Source organism: Solanum stenotomum, chromosome 6 (genome assembly GCF_019186545.1).
Source record: "Solanum stenotomum isolate F172 chromosome 6, ASM1918654v1, whole genome shotgun sequence".
NCBI classification, from domain to species: domain Eukaryota; kingdom Viridiplantae; phylum Streptophyta; class Magnoliopsida; order Solanales; family Solanaceae; genus Solanum; species Solanum stenotomum.
The window spans coordinates 128,331-150,242 of record NC_064287.1 but is presented as its reverse complement, the minus strand read 5'-3'; the positions used below and the strand labels follow the sequence as shown (position 1 = coordinate 150,242).

General features: G+C 36.3%; 1 protein-coding gene and 2 pseudogenes across 1 annotated transcript; all 3 read left to right on the top strand.

Annotated features, from left to right (window-relative positions):
* Positions 1 to 1,324: 1,324 nt before the first annotated feature.
* On the top strand, positions 1,325 to 4,512 carry LOC125867160 (uncharacterized; annotated as a pseudogene).
* A 5,916-nt stretch (positions 4,513 to 10,428) lies between these two features.
* On the top strand, positions 10,429 to 13,604 carry LOC125867159 (uncharacterized; annotated as a pseudogene).
* Positions 13,605 to 19,454: 5,850 nt separating this feature from the next.
* LOC125867156 (uncharacterized) lies at positions 19,455 to 21,690 on the top strand. The gene is made up of 3 exons (XM_049547584.1): positions 19,455 to 19,977; positions 20,951 to 21,048; positions 21,592 to 21,690. The coding sequence occupies exons 1-3, from the start codon at positions 19,455 to 19,457 to the stop codon at positions 21,688 to 21,690; spliced, it is 720 nt and encodes a 239-aa protein (XP_049403541.1).
* Positions 21,691 to 21,912: the final 222 nt, after the last annotated feature.

Below are 21,912 nucleotides of genomic sequence, written 5' to 3'. Positions count from 1 at the left end.
AAGGCTAAAAAATTTGGGTAAATGATCCGTAAAATAGTTATTTTACAGTATGAGCTTAAGGGAGTTAGCTGGTTGACCGAGAAGGCATAAATCTAAATGACTGGTGCCCAAGAATGCATTTGCCGACGTAGCATAGAGATCTTTCCGCAAGTCGGATAACTCTTTTTCTTCATGTGTCCAGAAAAGAGATAATTATGGATCCTTGTTAGAAAATGATCATGTCATGTCATGTCATGTCCTATGTCCGGCAAGGTATAGGATGGCTTAGTTGATCTGGCCAAGAGATCAGACTCCATGCACTCACATGGTGGTATATGTCGATTCACCACTTGCTCCCATAAATAACTAAAAAGTTTAACTCACTTTACGTTGAAAAATACTACTTTAGCTTGTGCTATTGTATTTTATTGCTTTACTAGTTCCCCTTTTGTGGTTTTTCATACCAATACATTTCATGTATTGATCATCCGTGACCAGGCACATCACTAGGATCCCTCTCGTATACTATTGGTGAGCCTCCTTAGATGTATTAGTTTTTTTTATGTTTATTTCAGTATTAAGGGTGTACCAGGGCATTGTCCCGGCAGATTTCTATCATTTAGTAGAGGCTTCACAGATTATGTCAGATGTCAAACAATTGATTTTGTTTTCCAGAATATGAGTTTATAACTTTCAGTTTAATACATTTCTGTAGTCTTAATGTATTGTGATGAAAACTTCCATCCTTTAAGGGATCGTGTTTCACTTCATATTGTTTTCCGCTTTGTTCAATTATTATAGTTTCATGCTCATATGATATGCCAGAACGTTCGGTCGTACTAGCAATAGTGTTGGGTGTGTGCCACGTCCAGGGTCTCGGCTCAGGGCGTGACACAAATAAATTTGTAAAATTTAAATGGAAAGTGTCTAATTTGAATACTTTATTAGGAGTTGAGATATTGAATTGAAAGAAGGCTTAGCTAGAGTATCAAAATGAAATATCCAACACTTTGGATGTCGGTTATTAAGAGATGAGTTTCAATTCATCTGTCCGTTGGCTCCCTATTAAAGATGTTGTGCTTCAATGCATGGTTATACAATCTTGAATGTCTTGCAATAACTCGAGCTGTTTGATCACAGTTTTTCCAAAACATCTTCTAGTATTGTTCTTGAAAGGTCCAAGCACATTCTTTTGATAGAACCTCTTCTGCTATTTTACTTGAATTTGTTGATATCATTGTCGATTCTGCTCTAGCATTCTTCATTGTTGATAGAACAGGAAAAAAAATTCATCCGAATGGAGATGCTAATCGTAATGAATGGTCATTGATCATGGCTCGTAGCAATGGGTGCAGCAGGTGAAAATGCCAAAGTTGAACTTATTCATCATAACTGGAGCAAACGGGCTCTTTCTTATGCCTCCTACAAGTTTGAGTCACAGCCTAAGTTGCCGTTTCTGACAGAAGCATTTAATGAATTCCAGATTCCCGGTTTCCCTTTGAATCTGCAGATTGTAATTAAGCAAGAAATCATCAACTTCTTAATTAATAATCCTGAATAGAGTGCAGTATTGGGGCACGTTTGAATAGAGGAATGTGATTTATAAATTCATTAAATCGACTATTTGAACCCTTGCACTTATTGTCAAATAAATCTGTTCCCACATAATACAAGTTTCATGATTTGCGGTAATTGAAGAATACTCCTTCAACACAAGAGTCACAAGCTTTCACTCCAAGTGCATCGTAACTGCTGCTTGGAGGGCCTTTTTCTTTCCCCTCAGGGGAACTATCTTTCAATATTAGACGGTGGCGTTTGGACCCTTTGGGTATTGAAGAAAATCTGCCTTGTAAGATGGGTGAATCTCAATTTTTGTGCCGGAAGAAGATGAACAAGTCATTGTAGAGAAACAAAGCAAACAGAAAAGAGAAAGACGAGAAAATTATTTGTGTTTGTCTACTTCCTATTTTTTTCAAAATCGAATTTATGGTTAAATAAGAGTTGAATACAAAATTTTGAAATCTGATACAAAATTTTCGGTCAAATGCCAAATAAGACCACGAGATTTAAATTTTTTCTTTAACTTCTAAAATTAGGTACAAAGTCAAAATACAAACAAATTAAAATAAAGAGAATAGTAAAAAAATAAAATTGAATGTTATTAGGACCATCAATTTCACACCAAAAATAATAACTTTCCGTGTTTCCCTCTCTCTTTTTCCGTGTAATAATTTTTGGGGAATTGTATGTTCTAACGGCTTCTTCAATGTATGATCTAAAGCCTTTGCTTAGCCTTAAGAAGACCTTCTTTTACAATTTCTTTCCATCAAAAGCTGAAGACGAAACTTGCAAACTTAACAACACTCCACTTGTAGTGACTCAAGAACTAATTGAGACAAGGGATATATACCCTCTCCCAAAAATCGATCTGGAAAACCCATGGCAGATCAAGTTAAAGATTACCCATGACGAGGCCCGTTGTACGAAAACGGGTGATTCCATTTGTTGAGACTTTTGAGTACATTCTTCTAGACGTTGGACATGGCCAAAAGTTTGGAGAACGGGTACGGTGTGTCTGTTGACGTGTGGGATGTAACTGAAGAGAATATTCCTAAGAAGTATGAAGATGGAGGTGTTTGCTTAAAGAAACTGTACAATGATGACTTTTCTCTTTCGTGCATCGAATTGTTCAACGATCGCGGATTAGGCGTTGATTATGAAATTGGACTTTATTGGGATCCTAGATCTTTAAGTTTAATGTTCAAATTACTTTCTACTGTTGTTAGTATGTAAAATAAGCATCTGTTAATAGATAATTAGTAGCTAGTTTCATGTTCTGTTGCAACTGAAGACTACAGCTGCAATACAATGAGTCGCCAAACAAGAGAAAAAATGGAATTGAACAGAAATAACCACAATGGAATAAAAGAAACAGCTTGAAGAACCGGCTTAAACTACACTACACGGCCGTGCAATGCGATATGGTACGATACAATACAATACGGTAGATAACAAAACAATGCGTAACAACCATCCAAACAATACTTTAAGTGAAATCCAATTCATGAAATATAAAACATTGGCGGAGTAGTATTTCAAATTATCTGGTGTACGTCTCTGAACTTTTAATAAATATTTGCTATTATTCCAGCATCTTACCAACCACTCACCACAGGCCACAGTTGGGACACAAATACAACGTTGGATTCAGAATTTAAACTCATGAGTTCACATCTACTGAGTATTTGAAGAAATTTAAGTAAATTTTTACATTCAAATTTGTGCTCAACATCGAAAGTATTGAGTTTAGATGATCTCGGTAATGTAATGTTGCATCTGCCCCTCAATAAACAAACCACTAGTGTTGGGCAGCCATCTCTGCTTGCAAGGTTACAAAAACATATTTCTCATCTTAGCTAACCAGGTTAGATCCATGATTTTCTATTTTTTCTGTCAATGTGAAAAGGTTTAGTCGAGGGCCAATAGCACACTGTTCGAAGCTCGGTATATAATAAAAAAGTTTGTCTGCAGGCGGGCTCAAACATATGACGTGCGTAGAACCCTCAACACATCACATGCCGAACTCTTACCACCATCTTTTTACGGTTGCACTTTTGCATAAAAAGAGAATGACTGCGACTAAGGTATTATAAACCTCACAAAAAAGCTCTCGTTGTTTTTTCTTAGAGCCCTCAATATGGGTCAACTCAGTCCATCTCGTGATTTGATAAGATTGGACTAAAATCTTTGAATCAGACTGCTTTTTTAGCCTAACCTGAGTAAGCTCATTTATTTCTAAAGCCCTGCAGGTGTTGATAGCTTATGTTCAGGATAGGTTCAAAATAGGAAAATAAATAAATAATAATTTTCTCTATTAGCTTCAAAATAGGAAAATAAATAAGTAACAATTTTCTCTGTTCCCGCTCAAAGTTGGAATTTGTATATAATAAATAATAATTTTCTCTTCTCTTTTTTCGGTGTGTTATTTTCTTGGGAATTGTATCAATACACATTTTCTTCCATTTCTGATCAAAAGCCTTTTCTTACCCTGAAGAAGGCCTTCTTTTACGATTTCTTTCCATCAAAAGGTGAAGAAGAAGCTTCCAAAGTTAACAACACTCCACAGGTAGCCACTCGAGAATTGGTGGAGATAAGGGACTTATACCCTGCCCCAAAAATTGATTGGCAGATCAAAAAACAGATTACCAATGATGAGATTGTTGTAGGAATGCTGATGATTCCATTTATCCAGATGTTTGAGTACATTCTTCGATATTGGACTTTGGACATGGCCAAAAGTTTGGAGAACGGGTGTAGGGTGTGTGTTAACGTGTGGATGTTACTGAGGAGAATGTCCCTAAGAAGTATGAAGGTGGAAGTGTTTTCTTAAGGAAATTGTACACTGATGACTTTTCTCTTTCGTGCATTGAATTGTTCAACGGTCGCAGATTGGGCATTGGTGATGAAATTGGGCTTTATTGGGATCCTAGATCTTCAAGTTTAATGTTCCAATTTATTTCTCATCGAGCTTAGTGAAAAGTTCCAAGAATGTAGGACCAAAATCAACATTCTTTAAGTCTTTTGTTTAGTAGTACTCTTTCATATAATTGTAATACCTGTATTTGATTCTGAAATTGGAATATTTGCGCTATGGAGTATGATGGTTCTTGAAGNGTATGCTTAAGTTAGTCTTCCGCTTGGAGTCAGCCAGGATGAGGGTTCACTTGGGGACCAGCAATGGTCTTCGAGTGCCGGCCACGTCCAGGGTGTAGGCTCGGGGCGTGACAGTGGCAGTTGTAAGAAGACAAACCACTTAGAAAAGAATTGTTGGCAGAATTCAAAGAGGTCTCCAATTCAATGTAGATATTGTAAGAAGTATGGTCACATTGAGAAGTATTGTAGGCAAAAACAAAATCAAAGTGACAAGTCTTCCCATCGAGTGAATTTCGCAGTTGATCACCAAGTTGGAAAATCAGAGGAGGAGGTTTTCATGGCCTCGCACACATCACATATTGACCAATGTAAATGGTATGTTGATAGCGCGTGCACAAGGCACATGGCCATTGATGAAAATTTGTTTGTTACCTTGGAAAGATCTGATAGAACCAAAGTGAAGATTGGAAATGGCACATTGGTGGAAGCTCACGGTAGAGGGTCAGTAAAATTTCCCACTGACGAAGGTACGAAAATTATTAATGATGTTCTTTATGTGCCAAATTTGTCTCAAAACTTGTTAAGTGTTGCTCAATTGCTTCATAAAATTTATTCTCTTAATTTTAACGATAAACAATGTGTCATTTATGATCCTAAAGGATGTGAAGTAGCTAAAATTAGCATGATTGACAATTCCTTTCCAATTTCATGCTATTTTATTGATACTTGCTCTTTTAATGTTGAATTGAGCGATACTTGGCTTTGGCACAAAAGGATCGGTCATTATAATCTTTGCTCACTGGTGTATATGCAATCAAAGGGTATGGTGCTTGAAGTACCCAAAATTGACATGTGTAGAGATGTTTGTGAGTCATGTCAATTTGGTAAAGTGCATAGACGATCCTTTCCTAAAGGAAGTCTTTGGAGAGCTAAGGAAAAGCTAGAATTGGTTCATACAGATTTATGTGGACCAATGAGGACGGCTTCTTTGAGTTGAAACAAGTATTTTGTTCTCTTTGTAGATGATCTGACTCGAATGACATGGGTCTACTTTCTTAGTAGCAAATATCAAGTGTTTTCTGTTTTCAAAGAATTCAAAGCTATGGTAGAAAGGGAGAGTGGCTGTAAATTAAAGTATATTAGATCTGATAATGGAACTGAATATACTTCATATCAGTTCAGCAAGTATTGTAAAGATTTGGGTATCCAACAACAATTCACTGTTAGCTACACTCCACACCAGAACGGGGTTTCTGAGAGGAAGAACAGAACTGTGATGGAGATGGCGAGATGCATGTTGGCAGAAAAGAATATGCCTAAATACTTTTGGGTTGAAGCAGTCAATACCGCTGTCTATTTGCTAAATAGATTACCAACTAGAGCAATCCAAGATATGACACCATTTGAAGCATGGAAAGGTATCAAGTTGTCTGCAAGACACTTGAAGGTATTTGGTTCGGTATGCTATGCACATATTCCTGATGCTAAAAGAGGAAAATTAGATAGCAAGGCAGAATTGTGTGTTCTGTTGGGCTATAGTACAGTTGCAAAAGGATACAAAGTGTACAATGTTAGTAGTAAGAAGGTGTTTGTTAGTAGAGATCTTGTAGTGGATGAGTCTAGCCAATATGATTGGGATCGAAATACTGTTGTGAAGAACCAAGGTGGGAGCACTTTATCTGCAACTCCAAATCAGCAAAAAGGTGATACTCCCTCTATCCTATTGCTTGAACAAAAAACAATTCAGATGTTGAATTGACTACAGACTTTCCTATTTTGAAGACCAAATCACTAGCAGAAGTTTATGAGCAATGCAATTTTGCTCTTGTAAACCATCCTTATTTGAAGAAGCAACAAACCACAAAGTGTGGATTTCAGCAATGGAGGAGGAACTTGCCATGATTAATAAAAATGATACTTGGGAGTTGGTTGATAGGCCAGAAGAGAAGAATGTTATTGGTGTCAAATGGGTCTATCTATCGAACAAAGTTCAATCCAGATGGCTCCATCTTCAAGCATAAAGCTAGACTTGTAGTTAAAGGCTATTCTCAGCAGCCTGGAGTGGACTTTGGAGAAACATTTGCTCCTGTTGCACGGCATGAGTCAGTAAGGTTTCTAGTCGCTCTCGCAGCACAATACAAGTGGAAAATCTTCCATTTGGATGTAAAGTCTGCATTTCTCAACGGATTGCTTGAGGAAGACATTTATGTTGAACAACCTGAAGGTTTTACAGTTGCAGGTGAAGAAGACAAGGTGTACAAGATTAAAAGGGCTCTCTATGGTCTTAAACAAGACCCAAGAGTTTGGTATAGTAGGCTGGATTCTCATTTGTTGTCTCAAGGCTTCAACAGAAGCCTAAATGAGCCTACTTTGTACTTCAAAAGGCAAGCAGATGGGATGTTGATTATGATATCAGTTTATGTCAATGATTTGATGATTACAGGTGAAAATCCTCTTGTGGTTCAAGAAGTTAAAAATGAAATGCTAAAAGTTTTTGAGATGTCTGATCTAGGAGAAATGAAGTTTTTCGTGGGAATGGAGATATCTCAATCTTGTGAAGGAATTTTCTTGTCCCAAAAGAGGTATGCCTTGAATCTGTTAAAAAGGTTCAAGCTTGACAAGTGCAAAGTTGTTGCAACTCCACTTGTTGTGAATGAAAAATTAATGAAGGATGATGGCGAAGAGAGGGCAAATCCAAAAGTTTATAGAAGTCTAATTGGAAGTCTATTGTATCTAACAGCTTCTAGGCCAGACATAACATTCACTGTCAGTTTGTTATCTCGATATATGCAAAGTCCCAACACTAAGCATTTTGGAGTCGCTAAAAGGGTGTTAAGGTACATTAGAGGGATGATTAATTATGGAATCTGGTATAGAAATGTGGAGAATGGAGCTCTTATTGGCTATTCAGATAGTGATTGGGGTGCATGTTTGGATGATTACAAAAGCACTTCTGGTTACTGTTTTTCGTTTGGTTCAGGCATTTTTTCTTGGAGCACAAAGAAGCAAGATATTGTAGCACAATCTTCAGCAGAAGTCGAGTATGTGGCTGCTGCATCTGCTAAAAATCAAGCAATTTGGTTAAGAAAGATCTTGTTGGAATTGAATTTGTTGCTAAAAGAACCAACAGTGATCTATGTGGACAATAAATCAGTCATTGCGATGGCTGAAAATCCAGGGCAGCATGGAAGAACAAAACATATCAACATAAGGTTTCATGCTTTAAGAGATGCCAAGAAGAATGGTGAAGTTAAGTTGGTTCATTGCATTAGTGAAGATCAGCAGGCCGTTATTCTGACCAAGGCTCTTTCCACTAAGAAGTTTGAGTTTCAAAGGTTGTTGCAAGGAATTTCAATGAAAAATCTTAAGGAGGAGTGTTAGAAAATTAAGATTTGTCTAGAAACTCCTAGATTGGAGATATGTATTAGATATGTTAGAAAAGTAAGATTTGTCTAGAAACTCCTAGGTTGGAGATATTTTGTATTAGATATGTTAGAAAAGTAAGAATTTTCTAGAAACTCCTAGGTTGGAGATATTTTGTAGTAGATATGTTAGTCTTAATTTAAAATGAGTGGTGGTTAGTGAGCCACATAGGTACATAGTTTGGTGTGAGATATTTTGTTTATTATGTGACTGTAATTCTCACACTTTATCTATAAATACACCATATGTAATGAAACATCTAGTGAAAAAAATTGAACTCAAGAAAACTTAAGACTTCTTCTTCACTTTCAGATTTTCTGTAGCAATTTATAGCTGCTATTTCCTACTGTTTACACCTTGTAGACCTGAAGTTCTTCTTCCTTTTCGTTGTAACAAAAAGGCCTTAAATTGCTATTATTTGATAGTCTCGGCAACCAATGTTAACCTGGGAAAACTTCAAAGGGAGTTGTCGAACCAATTTTATCATTCTCAAAAGATCAATCAGTATGATGTCTTAATGGGGCTGAAGCAGGTTACCACAGTAACCGCGTTTCGTGAAGAATTTGAAAATGTGTCAGCATCTAAGAAGCAGGCGTATGATGGACTGTTATCTGGCGTATTTTTGAATGGGCTGAAAGAGGACATTGTACCTTGTGTAATTTTCTGAATGTCTAGAAAGGTTGTGATCTAGTTAATCGTAGGTTATGTATTATATAACTAAAATTCATTCGTGTCTTAGGATATAATTTATGGTGTTGGCAGTGTCCTGGTGATTATTTTTTTAGATTTCTTGTTGTAATATCAATGTATCTAGTCTGAAACATCAATATGTGTTCCATTATTTACTATTTCAGCAGAAAAGTTGATATGTACCTTTCAGGAATCGGTATAAAGATCCCTTTTGAGCAAGTTGATAATCTTATGAGAAAATGTCTGACTATGATCTAAAATTATGTAAGTTATTACTAACATTAGACATTAGCCTATTATGTTGTATCTAAGGTTGAGAAATATATGAGCAGACATTATAGTCGAATCTAATATTATTAGGGAGAATGATTTCTCAAGGGTTATATATTGTACAAAGTTCACATAAGGACAAAATCTAAATGGTAATCTATTTGCTTAAATCAACGTAATAAATAAGAAAAAAATGACATAAAAATAGCCGTTTATCATAATGACCCCCAAATATATACTCTCTTAAGTTTCATTCCATCAAACTCAGAAGAAGAAGCCTGCAAAGTAAACAACACATCACGGGTGAAGACTCAAGAGCTAATAGAGATAGGCCCTTCCCTGATATCCTATCCAAATACCGCGAGGCACATAAGGAAAAATATTACCCAGGAAGAACTCACTTTTGAAAAGATGTGGATTCCATTTTGTGCGATGTTTATGTACATTCTTCCATACTGGAATTTGGAGCGCGCAAGAAGTTTGGTGAATGGGAACGGGGTGTGTATTGACTTGTCAGATATAATAGAGAAGAATGACACTAAGAAAAAAAATTACTTTCAGGAAGTTGAGTAATGATGACTATTCTCTATCCATCGTGAAATTGATCAAGAATCACGAATTGGGTGTTGGTGACGAAATTGGCAATATTGGTATCCTGATTTATCAAAGTTAATTTTCGAATTATTTTCTAATGTTCGTGATTCACGAATTAGGCCTGTATTTTTTCATTTGTACTTGTGGATTGAATATCTGGAATCTCAAATTTTTGTATGCTTTTCTATACTTGTATTTGCAAGAATAAATTGGCTGACAGTTGTGTAATGATTCAAGAATTAGGACCAAAAAAGATACTTGACCGTGTAAAAATTTCTACACCGTCGATGGATATTAGTTAAACTTTNATTTATCAAAGTTAATTTTCGAATTATTTTCTAAGGTTCGTGATTCACGAATTAGGCCTGTATTTTTTCATTTGTACTTGTGGATTGAATATCTGGAATCTCAAATTTTTGTATGCTTTTCTATAATTGTATTTGCAAGAAACAATTGGCCAACAGTTGTGTAATGATTCAAGAATTAGGACCAAAAAAGATACTTGACCGTGTAAAAATTTCTACACCGTCGATGGATATTAGTTAAACTCTTAGTTTTGTCTACACTACGTAAGATAACAATCTTGGAATTATTATCCCGAATTTAAATGCCAAAATGACACATTTATCCTATTTTATAGCTCTTCTCTGAAAGTCCCTTAAGAAACAAGTTTAAAATTTAAAAATAGTAATAATTTGCTCTGATTCCCGCTCAAAGTTGGAATAGAAAATCTAATTTGTGTCTTTATAACATGTTACTGCCTCTCTCTTTTTCAGTGTTTTATTTTCTTGAGAATTGTATCCTTCCTCACTTTCTTCGATGTCTGATCAGAGGCCTTTGCTTAGCATGAAGAAGACCTTCTTTTACAATTTCTTTCCATCAAAAGTTGAAAAAGAAGCTTGCAAAGTTAACAACACTCCACATGAAGTGACTCGAGAACTAGTGGAGATAAGGGACTTATACCCTGCCCCTAGAATCGATTGGAAAACCATGTCAGATCAAGAAAAAGATTACCCGTGACAAGATTAATGTAAGAATGTTGATGATTCCATTTATCCAGATGTTTGAGTACATTCTTCGATACTGGAGTTTGGACATGGCCAAAAGTTTGGAGAACAACTGCAGGGTGTGTGTTGTCGTGTGGGATGTAACTGAGGAGAATGTCCCAAAGAAGTATGAAGGTGGAAGTGTTCGGTTAAGGAAGCTGAATAATGATGACTTTTCTCTTTGGTGCATCGAATTGTTCAAGGATCACGGATTGAGCGATGGTGATGAAATAGGGCTTTATTGGGATCCTAGATCTCCAAGTTTAATGTTCAAATTGCTTTCTCAGGTTCGCGCCTCATGAAAAGGTCCAAGTATTTAGGACCAAAAACAACATTCTATCATAATCTTTTGTTTAGTATTACTCTTTCAGCTAATTGTAGTTTTGATGTTCTACCCAACCTTTCCTATATATGCTCCTCACTACAAAGGATCTTAGTGTGAGAAATATGTTAATATACTCACAGCAAATGTCTAGAAATAAAGACCTAACATGACCTAATTAAGGACCCCATATGGCGCACAAACTCAATGGTAGAAGACTACTGTCTGAATCTTTAAGTTGATATTTCATAAAAGCTACTGATTTAGGTGTGTCGCCAAAGCACATCGAGCTAAACTTGAAGAAGGGAAGATGAAGGACTGAACTGCACCGAAAGATATAAGATTCTCAGTTTCTGTTAGANCTTAGTGTGAGAAATATGTTAATATACTCACAGCAAATGTCTAGAAATAAAGACCTAACATGACCTAATTAAGGACCCCATATGGCGCACAAACTCAATGGTAGAAGACTACTGTCTGAATCTTTAAGTTGATATTTCATAACAGCTACTGATTTAGGTGTAGCACATCGAGCTAAACTTGAAGGGAAGATGAAGGACTGAACTGCACCGAAAGACATAAGATTCTCAGTTTCTGATAGAACTAATAAACTTCTGAACAAATAATGAGAGGATCGATCCACAGGGCGATATATAAATTAGCTCGTTAAAGGGAGGTTGAAACCTTAGAATTCATTAAAAGAGAACTCCGATCTCTTCAGCTCTTCAAAGGGAGACTGAAACCTTAGAGTTCAATGGAAGAGAGAACACTAATCTCTTGCTTTTTTGCTGAAATATGACTTACTGTTTTATTCATCAAAAGCCCCTCTAAATAGGAGTCTTATTACATCAATAGGAAGTCTAATTCTTATGAAAGTAGGAGACCTAAATCCTATTCCAAACTAATAACTATAACTTAACCTAATCCTTATGAAACTCTGAAACTAAACCTTATTCTAGAATAATAAATAAAGCAACTAAAAATATAATTAAATATTTAAATTAATGACTTCCAACGCATCCCTAGCATAATCCTGAATGAAAACCAATAGAGTGAAGTATATAAGATATCTATAGCAAATAAGAGTAAAAATTATTGGGGCATGTTTGAATAGAGGAATGTGATTTCAGATGTGACATTTCATCCATCAAAATTATCTTCAATCAGTAACTTGATAGTTTCGTCAAACTAAAATGACTGAGAAAATTGAACAGAGATGTATTAACTCAAGTCAAAACTGATTTTGTAACAATATAATATAGGGTTTAAACTCTTTCAATCATCCGACTGAAAATTTTTGCATTAGCACAAGAATAAGGCTACATTCATTCAAGTCTTTGTTTCCATTTTTCTGCGTAATCGAAGCTGCTGGCTGCTCAACTGTTTCTGAAAATCCTAGCTAATAACTAGAGCGAAAGAAGGATAGAAGAAGAAAGGCAACATGAGTTGCTGGCTGCTCAACTGTTGGGCATGGCCTCTGTACAAATACCTGCATTTAGCATAACCGATGGCTGTAACTAAACTGCCTTGAAAAAATCATCTTCTGGCAGTCAAAACTAAAATGATGACACTACCATAGAATGCCATTTATGCTGCCCTTCTAAGTTTGTCTAGTTCATCCAAGACATTCTCGAGGGAAACTCTCAGCTTGCTCTGTTTAGTCTGCAGTTTTTCGCAGCAGAAGTTAAACTAACAGCAGTAGTCATCACTCATATGACTCATATCTTAGATCTTTGTGTATAAATCAACATAAACCATCTTCATCATCGAAGGAAACTGTTGTTATGTGTCTCAGGATCTGCTTTGAATGGGTCAGAGACTTCAGCTGATTGTTAGGAGATTAGTTTTCTTTTAGTCATTATCCTAATAAGTTTCACTAGTTTTCTCCACTGATTGATTTCTCCTCTAAGTTGCAAACAAGAATGGATACCTCCCTGGTAAGTGCTCCAACATGGGTAGTGACACCAGAACTAATTGAGATAAGGGACATATACCCTCCCTGAAAATTGATCTGGAAAATTCGTGACAGATCAAGAAAAAGATTACCCATGACGAGGTCGTTGTAGGAAAGCTGGTGATTCCATTTTTTGAGACGTTTGAGTACATTTTTCTATACTGGACGTTGGACATGGCCAAAAGTTTGGAGAACGGGTGCGATGTGCCTGCTGACGTGTGGGATGTAACTGAGGAGAATGTCCCTAAGAAGTATCGGGATATGTTGATCTATAAGTTGAAACAGAGGTAAGACATATTCAACAGTGATACAAGGCCAGATTCTTTCGCTGGTTTGTGAGGAAAAAGGCAACCAAGGTCATGTTTTGTGCACTGACGGTATTGACAGCAAAAAGTATCAGGATATGTTGATCTTTAACACTCGTAACTCGCCATGTCAAGCCTTATATTATAGCTTGGAAAGAGTTTCTTTGCACCATCAATGTGTATAACTTAGAACGGTATTCAAAATCATCTGACCTTACTGACACTAAATGTCCTATCCCGTATCAATTGTTAGGTATGTGAGGGAAAAGAAACATACGTTTTACCCTGAATGGATAGCTCGATGGTCGAGAGGTCAAAATTCCAAAACAGGGGTGGGGATACATCTTCTAGTTCCTACTGCTTCCTGATTTTAAGCTACTGAAGAGATATATACTCCGAGACTCATATAGTCAAGCAGTGTCATTTGATGGATATGGAAAATATACTCCGCGATGATATCAAGAATTTTTAGAACATTCTCTAACTCTGTCCTCTTCAAACAGAGTTGGTTCAAATGAAAAGTACAAGTCCAATATCCGATCCATTCTACTAGTAAACAACACTAGTGTCTGTCATTACTAAAATTCACTTCCAGAGTTACTTTCGTTGTTGATTTAGATATGGAATACATTCTTCTTTGGCAACATTATATCTAAGCCAAGTCGGAAGAAGTAAAAGAAAATACTTCTACAAAGAAGATTATACTCACAGCAAATGCCTGAGATACGGACCTAACATGATCCCATTTCACGCTTGAACTCACTAGTAGAAGGTTTGACGCAAAAGGTGAATAGATATTGATTCATTCACACTACAATTTGCCGCAGGAGAGATGTTGAAAGATCACTAGTGACATAGAACGCTACCTATGGTATAAAATATCAATATTCAATTGAGCATGAAAAACAACACTTCTTTAAGATGATAGTGGAGCAAACCTCCGATGAAGACACCAAGTTCCTTACAGAGATATATGTAACAGCTTAGAAAATCTCACAGCGATAAAATACATGAGAAATGTAAGGTATATAAGGAAGCAAAGTTAGCCCTGTTGACGTGTTTTGAAGTCGTACAAGCCTAGACTTAAGGTTGACAATATTATTATTATCATTAGTCGGTTGGGTAGTTAGTTGTTACACATTATATATTCAAGTTTGAAATTCAGGTGTGACATTTTATCCATCAAAATTATCATCAATCAGTAAATTGATACCTTTATTAAATAAAATAACTGAGAAATTTGGACAGAGATGTATTAACTAAGACAACTGATTTTGTAACAATATGAGTCTAAACTATTTCAGTAATCTGACTGAAAGCTTTTGCAATAGCACAACTGCAGAAGTATAGTTGAAGTATCACGAAACTCACTAAATAATTGACTGAGAACTCAACGACCAGTATATACTAATTTGAGATCACGTAGAACCTTCTAGATAAATACCTGCATTAAGAGTAAACGATGGCTGTAAGTAAACTGGATTGGAAAAAAAAAATCATCTTCTGGAAGTCGAAATTCTTATTTGCACGATATTAGATCAAAACTAAAATGATGACATTACCATAGGATGCTCATCTTGAGCCATTTATGCTGCCCTTCTAAGTTTGGCTAGTTCAGCCAACACATTCTCGAGGGGACTATCAGCTTGCTCTTTTTAAGTCTGCAATTTTTCACAGCAGCATTAAACCAGTTTAATACAATGTTAATTACACTAACTAAATAAAATGGTATAGATAGAGCACAATATTCATACGATTTTGCACTTCTCAACAAATATCTTCTGTTTTCTTATTCTAAGCAGGTATTCAATTTTGGGTAATGAAAAACTTGTTTTCATACAGTACTTGATGTTAGTGTTGTCAGACACCTAAGAATTGGCGGTGAAACCAATGACAAAATCATTCTACTAATGCTCGACACTGGAAACAGATTTGAAACCAAAAGCAATAATTCTCATTCCTCCTTAAGTTAAACTAACAGCAGTAGTCGTCCCATTCATATCTTAGCTCTTTCTGTAGAAATGAGCATAAACCATCTTCATCGTCGAAGGAAACAATTAAAGAAACAAATTTGGTTTCCTCCCATCTTTTATTAGTATGAACATATATAGAAGGTTATTTAAGAAACTAATTATAGCTTTTATCGCTCAGTTTCGTCAAACATAAAGTTCAATTAATAGCAGCCCGAACACCCTAATGGACTCTTGAAATGTCAATATCCATAGTAGTAGAGTCCATACCTTCAATGAGGGAACAAGAGCAAGCATTTCATCAACAGATTCCAAGTGAAATTGGCAATCATGGAGAGTTGCATCCATACAACAATGAAATATGAAAACATTGTCTCACATCACATGTAAAAGATCAACATATTAATAGGTCGAAATCTTCAATACCTCCCCATCAGAAACATCATGCTGTTTTAGAGGCCTGAACTGAGTGAAATAAAAACCAGCACTAGAATATTTTCAAGAGACAATTATAACAAGAAGTTCTCTTTTTTCTTTTAATAATAAAAGGTCTCAAGGATACTCGAGTATATGTTTAACAGCCTAGGCATTATCATAAAGCCGGTTACCTAAAGCAAATTCCAATCCCCTGTCAAATGAACTGGTACCAAACAAAGTCAAAGCTTAGCTCTTATCACAAGAAGGAAGCTATTAGTGATATGATGGTTTGGCAGCAAACTTTTCTGTAATTGGAACTGTGGTATAGGAAGATGAGCGAATGAGATTCTGCTCAAAATCAGTGAGCTTCTCATGAAGCTCTTCAAATGTCATTGGAGTTTCTCGGGCACGTAGAGCTGCAGTGATAGTGTCATATTCGGCTGGAAGTCCATGAAGAGCATGAAGGAAGAGCTCATCCATTGAGATTTGAACCCCCAATAGAGGCTACAGTGCTTCCAATTGGCATTGACGTCTCGGTCATTCGTCCTCTTCCACTCTTCGTCAAGTTTTCAAGCTTTTAGCTATTTCATCCTCTTTAGAAAAATCCTTCTTTTGTAGTTCCTGTAAATGCAGTAAAATGCATAAGTTTCCTTTCTATAACTCTACAATAAAGAGCAATGCTCCTTTGGAATACATTTATTCGGATGTTTGGGGTCCTTCACCAGAAATTTCAGTAGATGATTTTCAATATTATTTAATATTTGTTGATCATTATACAAAATATATCTGGTTCTTTCCCATAAAACGAAAATCTGATGTATCCATTATATTTCCCAAATTTAAGAAAGTTGTAGAAAAGCTCTTTCAAAAGCCCATCATCTCCTTTTATTCTGACAATGGTGGTGAGTTCATCCATCTCAGGTCCTTCTTTGAAGACAATGGAATATCTCACCTCCTCACTCGTCCACATACTCCTGAACATAATGCAACCGCTGAACGTCGTCATCGCCATATTGTTGAGACAGGTATCACCCTATTACACAATGTAAATCTCCCTCTTAAATTTTTTGTCCTATGCCTTTGCTACCGCAGCCTACTTGATTAATCGCTTACCTACCAGAATTTTAGAGAATCAGTCTCCCTATTTTAGACTAAATGGAAAACTACCAAACTATGCCAAGCTTCGGGTCTTTGGTTGTTTGTGTTACCCATGGTTAAGGCCTTATAACCAAAACAAATTGCAACCTCGCTCCAGCCCATGCTTGTTTCTTGGATACTCACAAAATCAAAGTGCTTACCTTTGTTTTGATCCTATGAAGTCTAGATTATATGTCTCCAGGCACAACGGCAGTCTCCTTCCTTCCGGTTACGCCACTGTCAAGTTCATCTGACCTGGACCAGATATCGTTTGGACCACTGTGGCGGGAAAATTTATCCCAAATTTGGCCATTATTAACATCGATACCTGGGCTATTCAGAAATTCAAAGAAGGATTCCTTGTTACATTCTGTCATCTCGATTTCACAACGGATTACCGGAGGATTGTATTGCTATTGCTCTTAAACAAGCTCTTTTAGGTTTGTTTGATCTTCATAATTCGGGTCTGGTTCATAAGTGTTTCAGTGCTGGGAATATCTGCGTTAATTTCAAACAGAGACCTAGTTCGAATGTCGAAATCAGATTGGGATTTGCAGCAACGATTTACGATTCAGAGTTGGAATTTCCTATCTATGTTAGTCATGGAAGAGAACTTGGCATTGACTCAACTGTTGCCATTCTACCAAGAAATCCTGGGGGACTTTCGGTAATAAACAATTTGTTAGTTAAATTAAGGTGTTGAAAGTGTGTTTTAAGTCGATAATTTTACTTGTGATTTTTGAATTTCCAACAGAATCCAAAACTATGTGAGTTGTACAAATGGGCGCTGCGCCGGAGGTGTTCTATTCAAAATGTGTTGAGGATCTAAGTCTAGTTCAATTACCTCTATTTCTATATGATGATGCCTGCACTGTTCATTCCGATATCTGGTTAGTCGGTGTAGCAGCATTGGAATTAGCGTATGGAAATTTAAAAATAAGCAGTCACGAAATGTCATACTGTAGTAGTTCATATTTTTAGACACTTTATTGCTGGAAAGGGAATTACACTTCTTCTGTTGGTTCTCTATTATTCCATGGTAATTCTCCATGGTTCACCTAACAGAATATGCACAGTAACATCAAAGAGACGGTGTCCATTTTGCTGTTTTCTTGGTTAGTGACTGCAATAAATGCAGCAAGCAATTAGCAGATTCGTGATTTTTTTGAAAAAATGGTACTCAATTCTATATCACAAAAGGCAAGATTTTAAAGCCGAGATGGGAATCAGTTAGCAGAAGCTCTATTTTTCACTAAGCAAGTTAACTTCAGCAACATGCCTATTTCATTCAGCAAAGGATCCGTCAAAAGTATTTGACACAGCTCCAAACTTTTAAGAAGCCTCAACTGTCTTCACTACTCCATATTTGTCCTTTCTGGATGAAGCAAACACAGCTTTAAGGAATTCCTCTTCATCCTTCAAAATTATGGAGTTCAAATTATTTCGTATTTCAAGCCTCAAAGTCTTTTTCTTTTCCTTCCTTGTAATGACACTTTCGGGCTATTTTCTTCTGCAACGATGAATAGTTCATCAGGGCAACATTCTTCTCCAAATACCCTTTTCCCTAATAAGTTATACCCTGCCCCTAAAATCGATTTGGAAAACCCGTGGCAGATCAAGAAAAAGATTACCCGTGACAAGACTGTTGTAGGAATGATGGTGATTCCATTTTTCAAGATGTTGAGTACATTCTCCGATACTGGACTTTGGACATGGCAAAGTTTGGAGAACAGGTGCGGGGTGTGTGTTGAAGTATGGATGTAACTGAGGAGAATGTCCCTAAGAAGCGTCAAATGTCTCAGGCAAGAATTTACAACACCAGCCTTGTATACCTTTAATGAGATGAGGTGTTTAACATAAGGATTTTCTTTACTGGATAGAACAGGACAAAATTTTCATCCAAATGGAGATGCTGATCGTAATGGATGGTCATTGCTCGTGGCTTGTAATGGATAGAATCTGCGGATTTTAAATAAGCAAGAAATCATCAACTTCTGAACTACTAATCCTGAATAAAGTGCAGTATCGGGGAATGTTTGAATAGAGGAATGTGATTTCTAAATTCATTAAATCGACTACTCGAATCCTTGCACTTGTTATCAAAGAAATCTATTTCCACATAATACAAGTTTCATGATTTGCAGTAACTGAAGAATACACCTTCAACGCCAAGAGTCACAAGCTTTCAGTCCAAGTGCTTTGTAACTGCTGCTTGGAGGGCTCTTTCTTTCTCTTCGGGAAGACTATCTTTCAATATTAGATAGCGGTGTTTGGGCCCTTTGCGTTTGGGAGGAAAATCTTCCTCTGTAAAACGGTGAAGCTCAATTTTTGGACAGGAAGAAGAAGAACAAGTCATTGCAGAGAAACAGAAAAGAGAAAGAGAGGTTTTGAAGACAATCTAATTTATGGTTAAATAAAAGTTGAACACAATTTTTGGTCAAATGCCAATTAAGACCTTTTATCTTCTTAAATTCCATACTAAGTCAAAATACAAACAAATTAAAATAAATAAAATAATTTAAAAAATTTCACACCAAAAATAATGTAGTATCTTTTTCTGTTTCCCTCTCAAAGTAGGAAAATAATTTAAAACCTAATTTCTTAAGAGTTTACTCTTATAAATTGAAGCGCTCCTGCCTCTCTCTCTGTGCGTAATATTTTTTGGGCTCTGTGCGCAGTTTTTTGGATTCATCAATGTCTGATCAAAAGGAATTCCTTAGCCTTAAGAAGACCTTCTTTTACAATTTCTTTCCATCAAAAGAAGAAGAAGAAGTTTGCAAACTTAACAACACTCCACATGTAGTGACTCGAGAACTAATTGAGATTAGGGATATATATCCTCCCCCGAAAATCGATCTGGAAAACCCATGGCAGATCAAGATAAAGATTACCAGTTATGAGGTTGAGGCAGGAGCCCTGTTGATTCCATATATCGAGACTTTTGAGTACATTCTTCGATACTGGACGCTGGACCTGGCCAAAATTTTGGTGAACGGATGCGGGGTGTGTGTTCAAGTGTGGGATGTAACAGCAGATAGTGCTCCTAAGAAGTATGAAGGTGAGCGTATTTACTTATGGAAGCTGTGCAACGATGACTATGCTCTTTCGTGCATTGAATTGTTCAACAGTAGCAGATTGGCGGTTGGTGATGAAATTGGGCTGTTTTGGGATCCTAGATCTTCAAATTTTATGTTCAAATTACTATCTCAAGTTAAAGGTCCTACAATTTAGGACCAAAAACAACATAGCTTAGTCTTTTTGTTAGTATTACTCTTTCATATGGTTGTAATAGTTGAAGATTTGATTATGAAATTGGAATATTTGCAATATTATGATTCTTAAAGTTGTCAATTTATTCTGTGTGATCCCCCTCCTGTACTTATATTATTATAGTGCGAACAATTTAGTTCCGTGAGCACCAAATTGCTTAGGCATGGAAAGCGATGATAGTTTAGGAGGATTTTGATACAAGCCGATGATCTCCGTTGCTACTTTCACCTTTAAGTTGATGCATTCTGTACAGTGTGATTAATTTTAATGAATCGATATCTCAGAAAACTGTTTGGGATTTCCACAAGTTGATCACTCCCTAATATTAATAATTCCTCAAGTACGAGCAAAGATTCCTCTGCGTCTTCCAAATACTGATATAATATTCTCAATATCTTAACTTTATAACACAGTTAGTTCAAAGACAGAACAATCATTGATTCCCACAAGTCATAGCTTTGCAAAACTCCAAATACTAAGTGTTGGGTATGTTATTCAGAAAGTCTAGAGTTGCAAAGTTTGTTTCTGCACTGGTAGATTTCTCCTTTAAGTTGCAAACAGGAATGGATACCTCCAACACTGCCAAAAGAATGAACAATTTGCCATCAGTGAGAATAATCAATTATTTCATGCTCAATGCAATGTTATATTGATGGGTAAATCAACTCAGCAGATAATAAACATTTGTGAGGAGGGTGGCCAACTTTTGACATTTCTCAAGAGTCGAGGAGAGACATGATCATTCTTCCTATTAATGCCCATAATTATTTCATATTATCAAAATTCTTTCATTATAGCTGGTTGTCAAACAATACAGAGATAGGTGCAGGGTTGTGAGAATTGTTCTCCTCCTAAAGAACTCGTCTGATCAAGCTGGAAGAGTTTATGTCATTGGGGTTAATGCGATGCTTTTAAATCAGGCAATCAGCAGTTAGACTCCTTTGATTTAAGAAGCATAGCATGTCATCTCTATTCTGATGAAAAAGTGACTGAACCTGTCAAATCGGATCCTCGAGCTGTTTGATCACAGTTTCTCCAAAACATCTTGTTGTATCGTTCTAGAAAGGTTTTACAGCAAGCACATTCTTTTGATAGAACCTCTTCTGCTTTTTTTTACTTGAATTTGCTGATATCATCGTCTTGATTCTGCTGATCTGATCATTTTCTTTGTACTTGAATTTTAGTAACCAAGTGTATGCTCTACTTGCCAAAAAAGTAAGAAATAAATTGAAACAGACATATAAGTCGTATGTCAACCTTTATATGCATTCTGTAGGCCAAAGTAATTTTGGTACTGAATGTCGAAATGATCAACAACTGACTTACCATTAAATACTCTGTAAGCCAGAGTAGTTTTTCCAAGCCTTGGCATGCCAACTATGGAAATGACATCAACCTCAGCTGGTCCATTGGTGAGCTTCCTAATTATCCATTCTGTCTCCCCCTCACATGCCAAACCTATAACACAAGACTTTTGAGTACATTCTTCCATACTCAAAGTTGTACATGGACAAAGGTTTGGTGAACTAGTCTGTGACGTGTGTTCGTGTATGTAACACAGGAGAATGACCCTAAGAAGTATGAAATTGCAACTCATGCAAGTTCTAGCATTAGGAAGCTGCATAATGATCGCGAATTGGGTGTTGCCATTTGCCAATGAAATTGGGATCCTAGGTTTTAAACGTTTATGTTTAAAATCATCTAGCTCGATGATCAAGAAGTCGAAATTCCAAAACAGGGGTATCTAACATTTCACACCTTTTGCTTCAAGTGTCTTAGCTGACATTTGTAGGAAAGATGACAGATAACAAATAAAGAATTTAGCGACGATAATATAATTGCTGATATATTATATTTAGCGGCAATAACAAATATAAGTTTT

What these genes read in the sequence shown, in the direction of transcription:
- LOC125867156 (XM_049547584.1), top strand. Translation starts at nt 19,455, where the DNA reads ATGTCTGATCAAAAGGAATTCCTTAGCCTTAAGAAGACCTTCTTTTAC. An exon ending in ATTACTATCTCAAGTTAAAG is followed by an intron (nt 19,978 to 20,950) that starts GTCCTACAATTT and finishes CTTTTAAATCAG; the next exon opens with GCAATCAGCAGTTAGACTCC. An exon ending in TCAAATCGGATCCTCGAGCT is followed by an intron (nt 21,049 to 21,591) that starts GTTTGATCACAG and finishes TATGTAACACAG; the next exon opens with GAGAATGACCCTAAGAAGTA.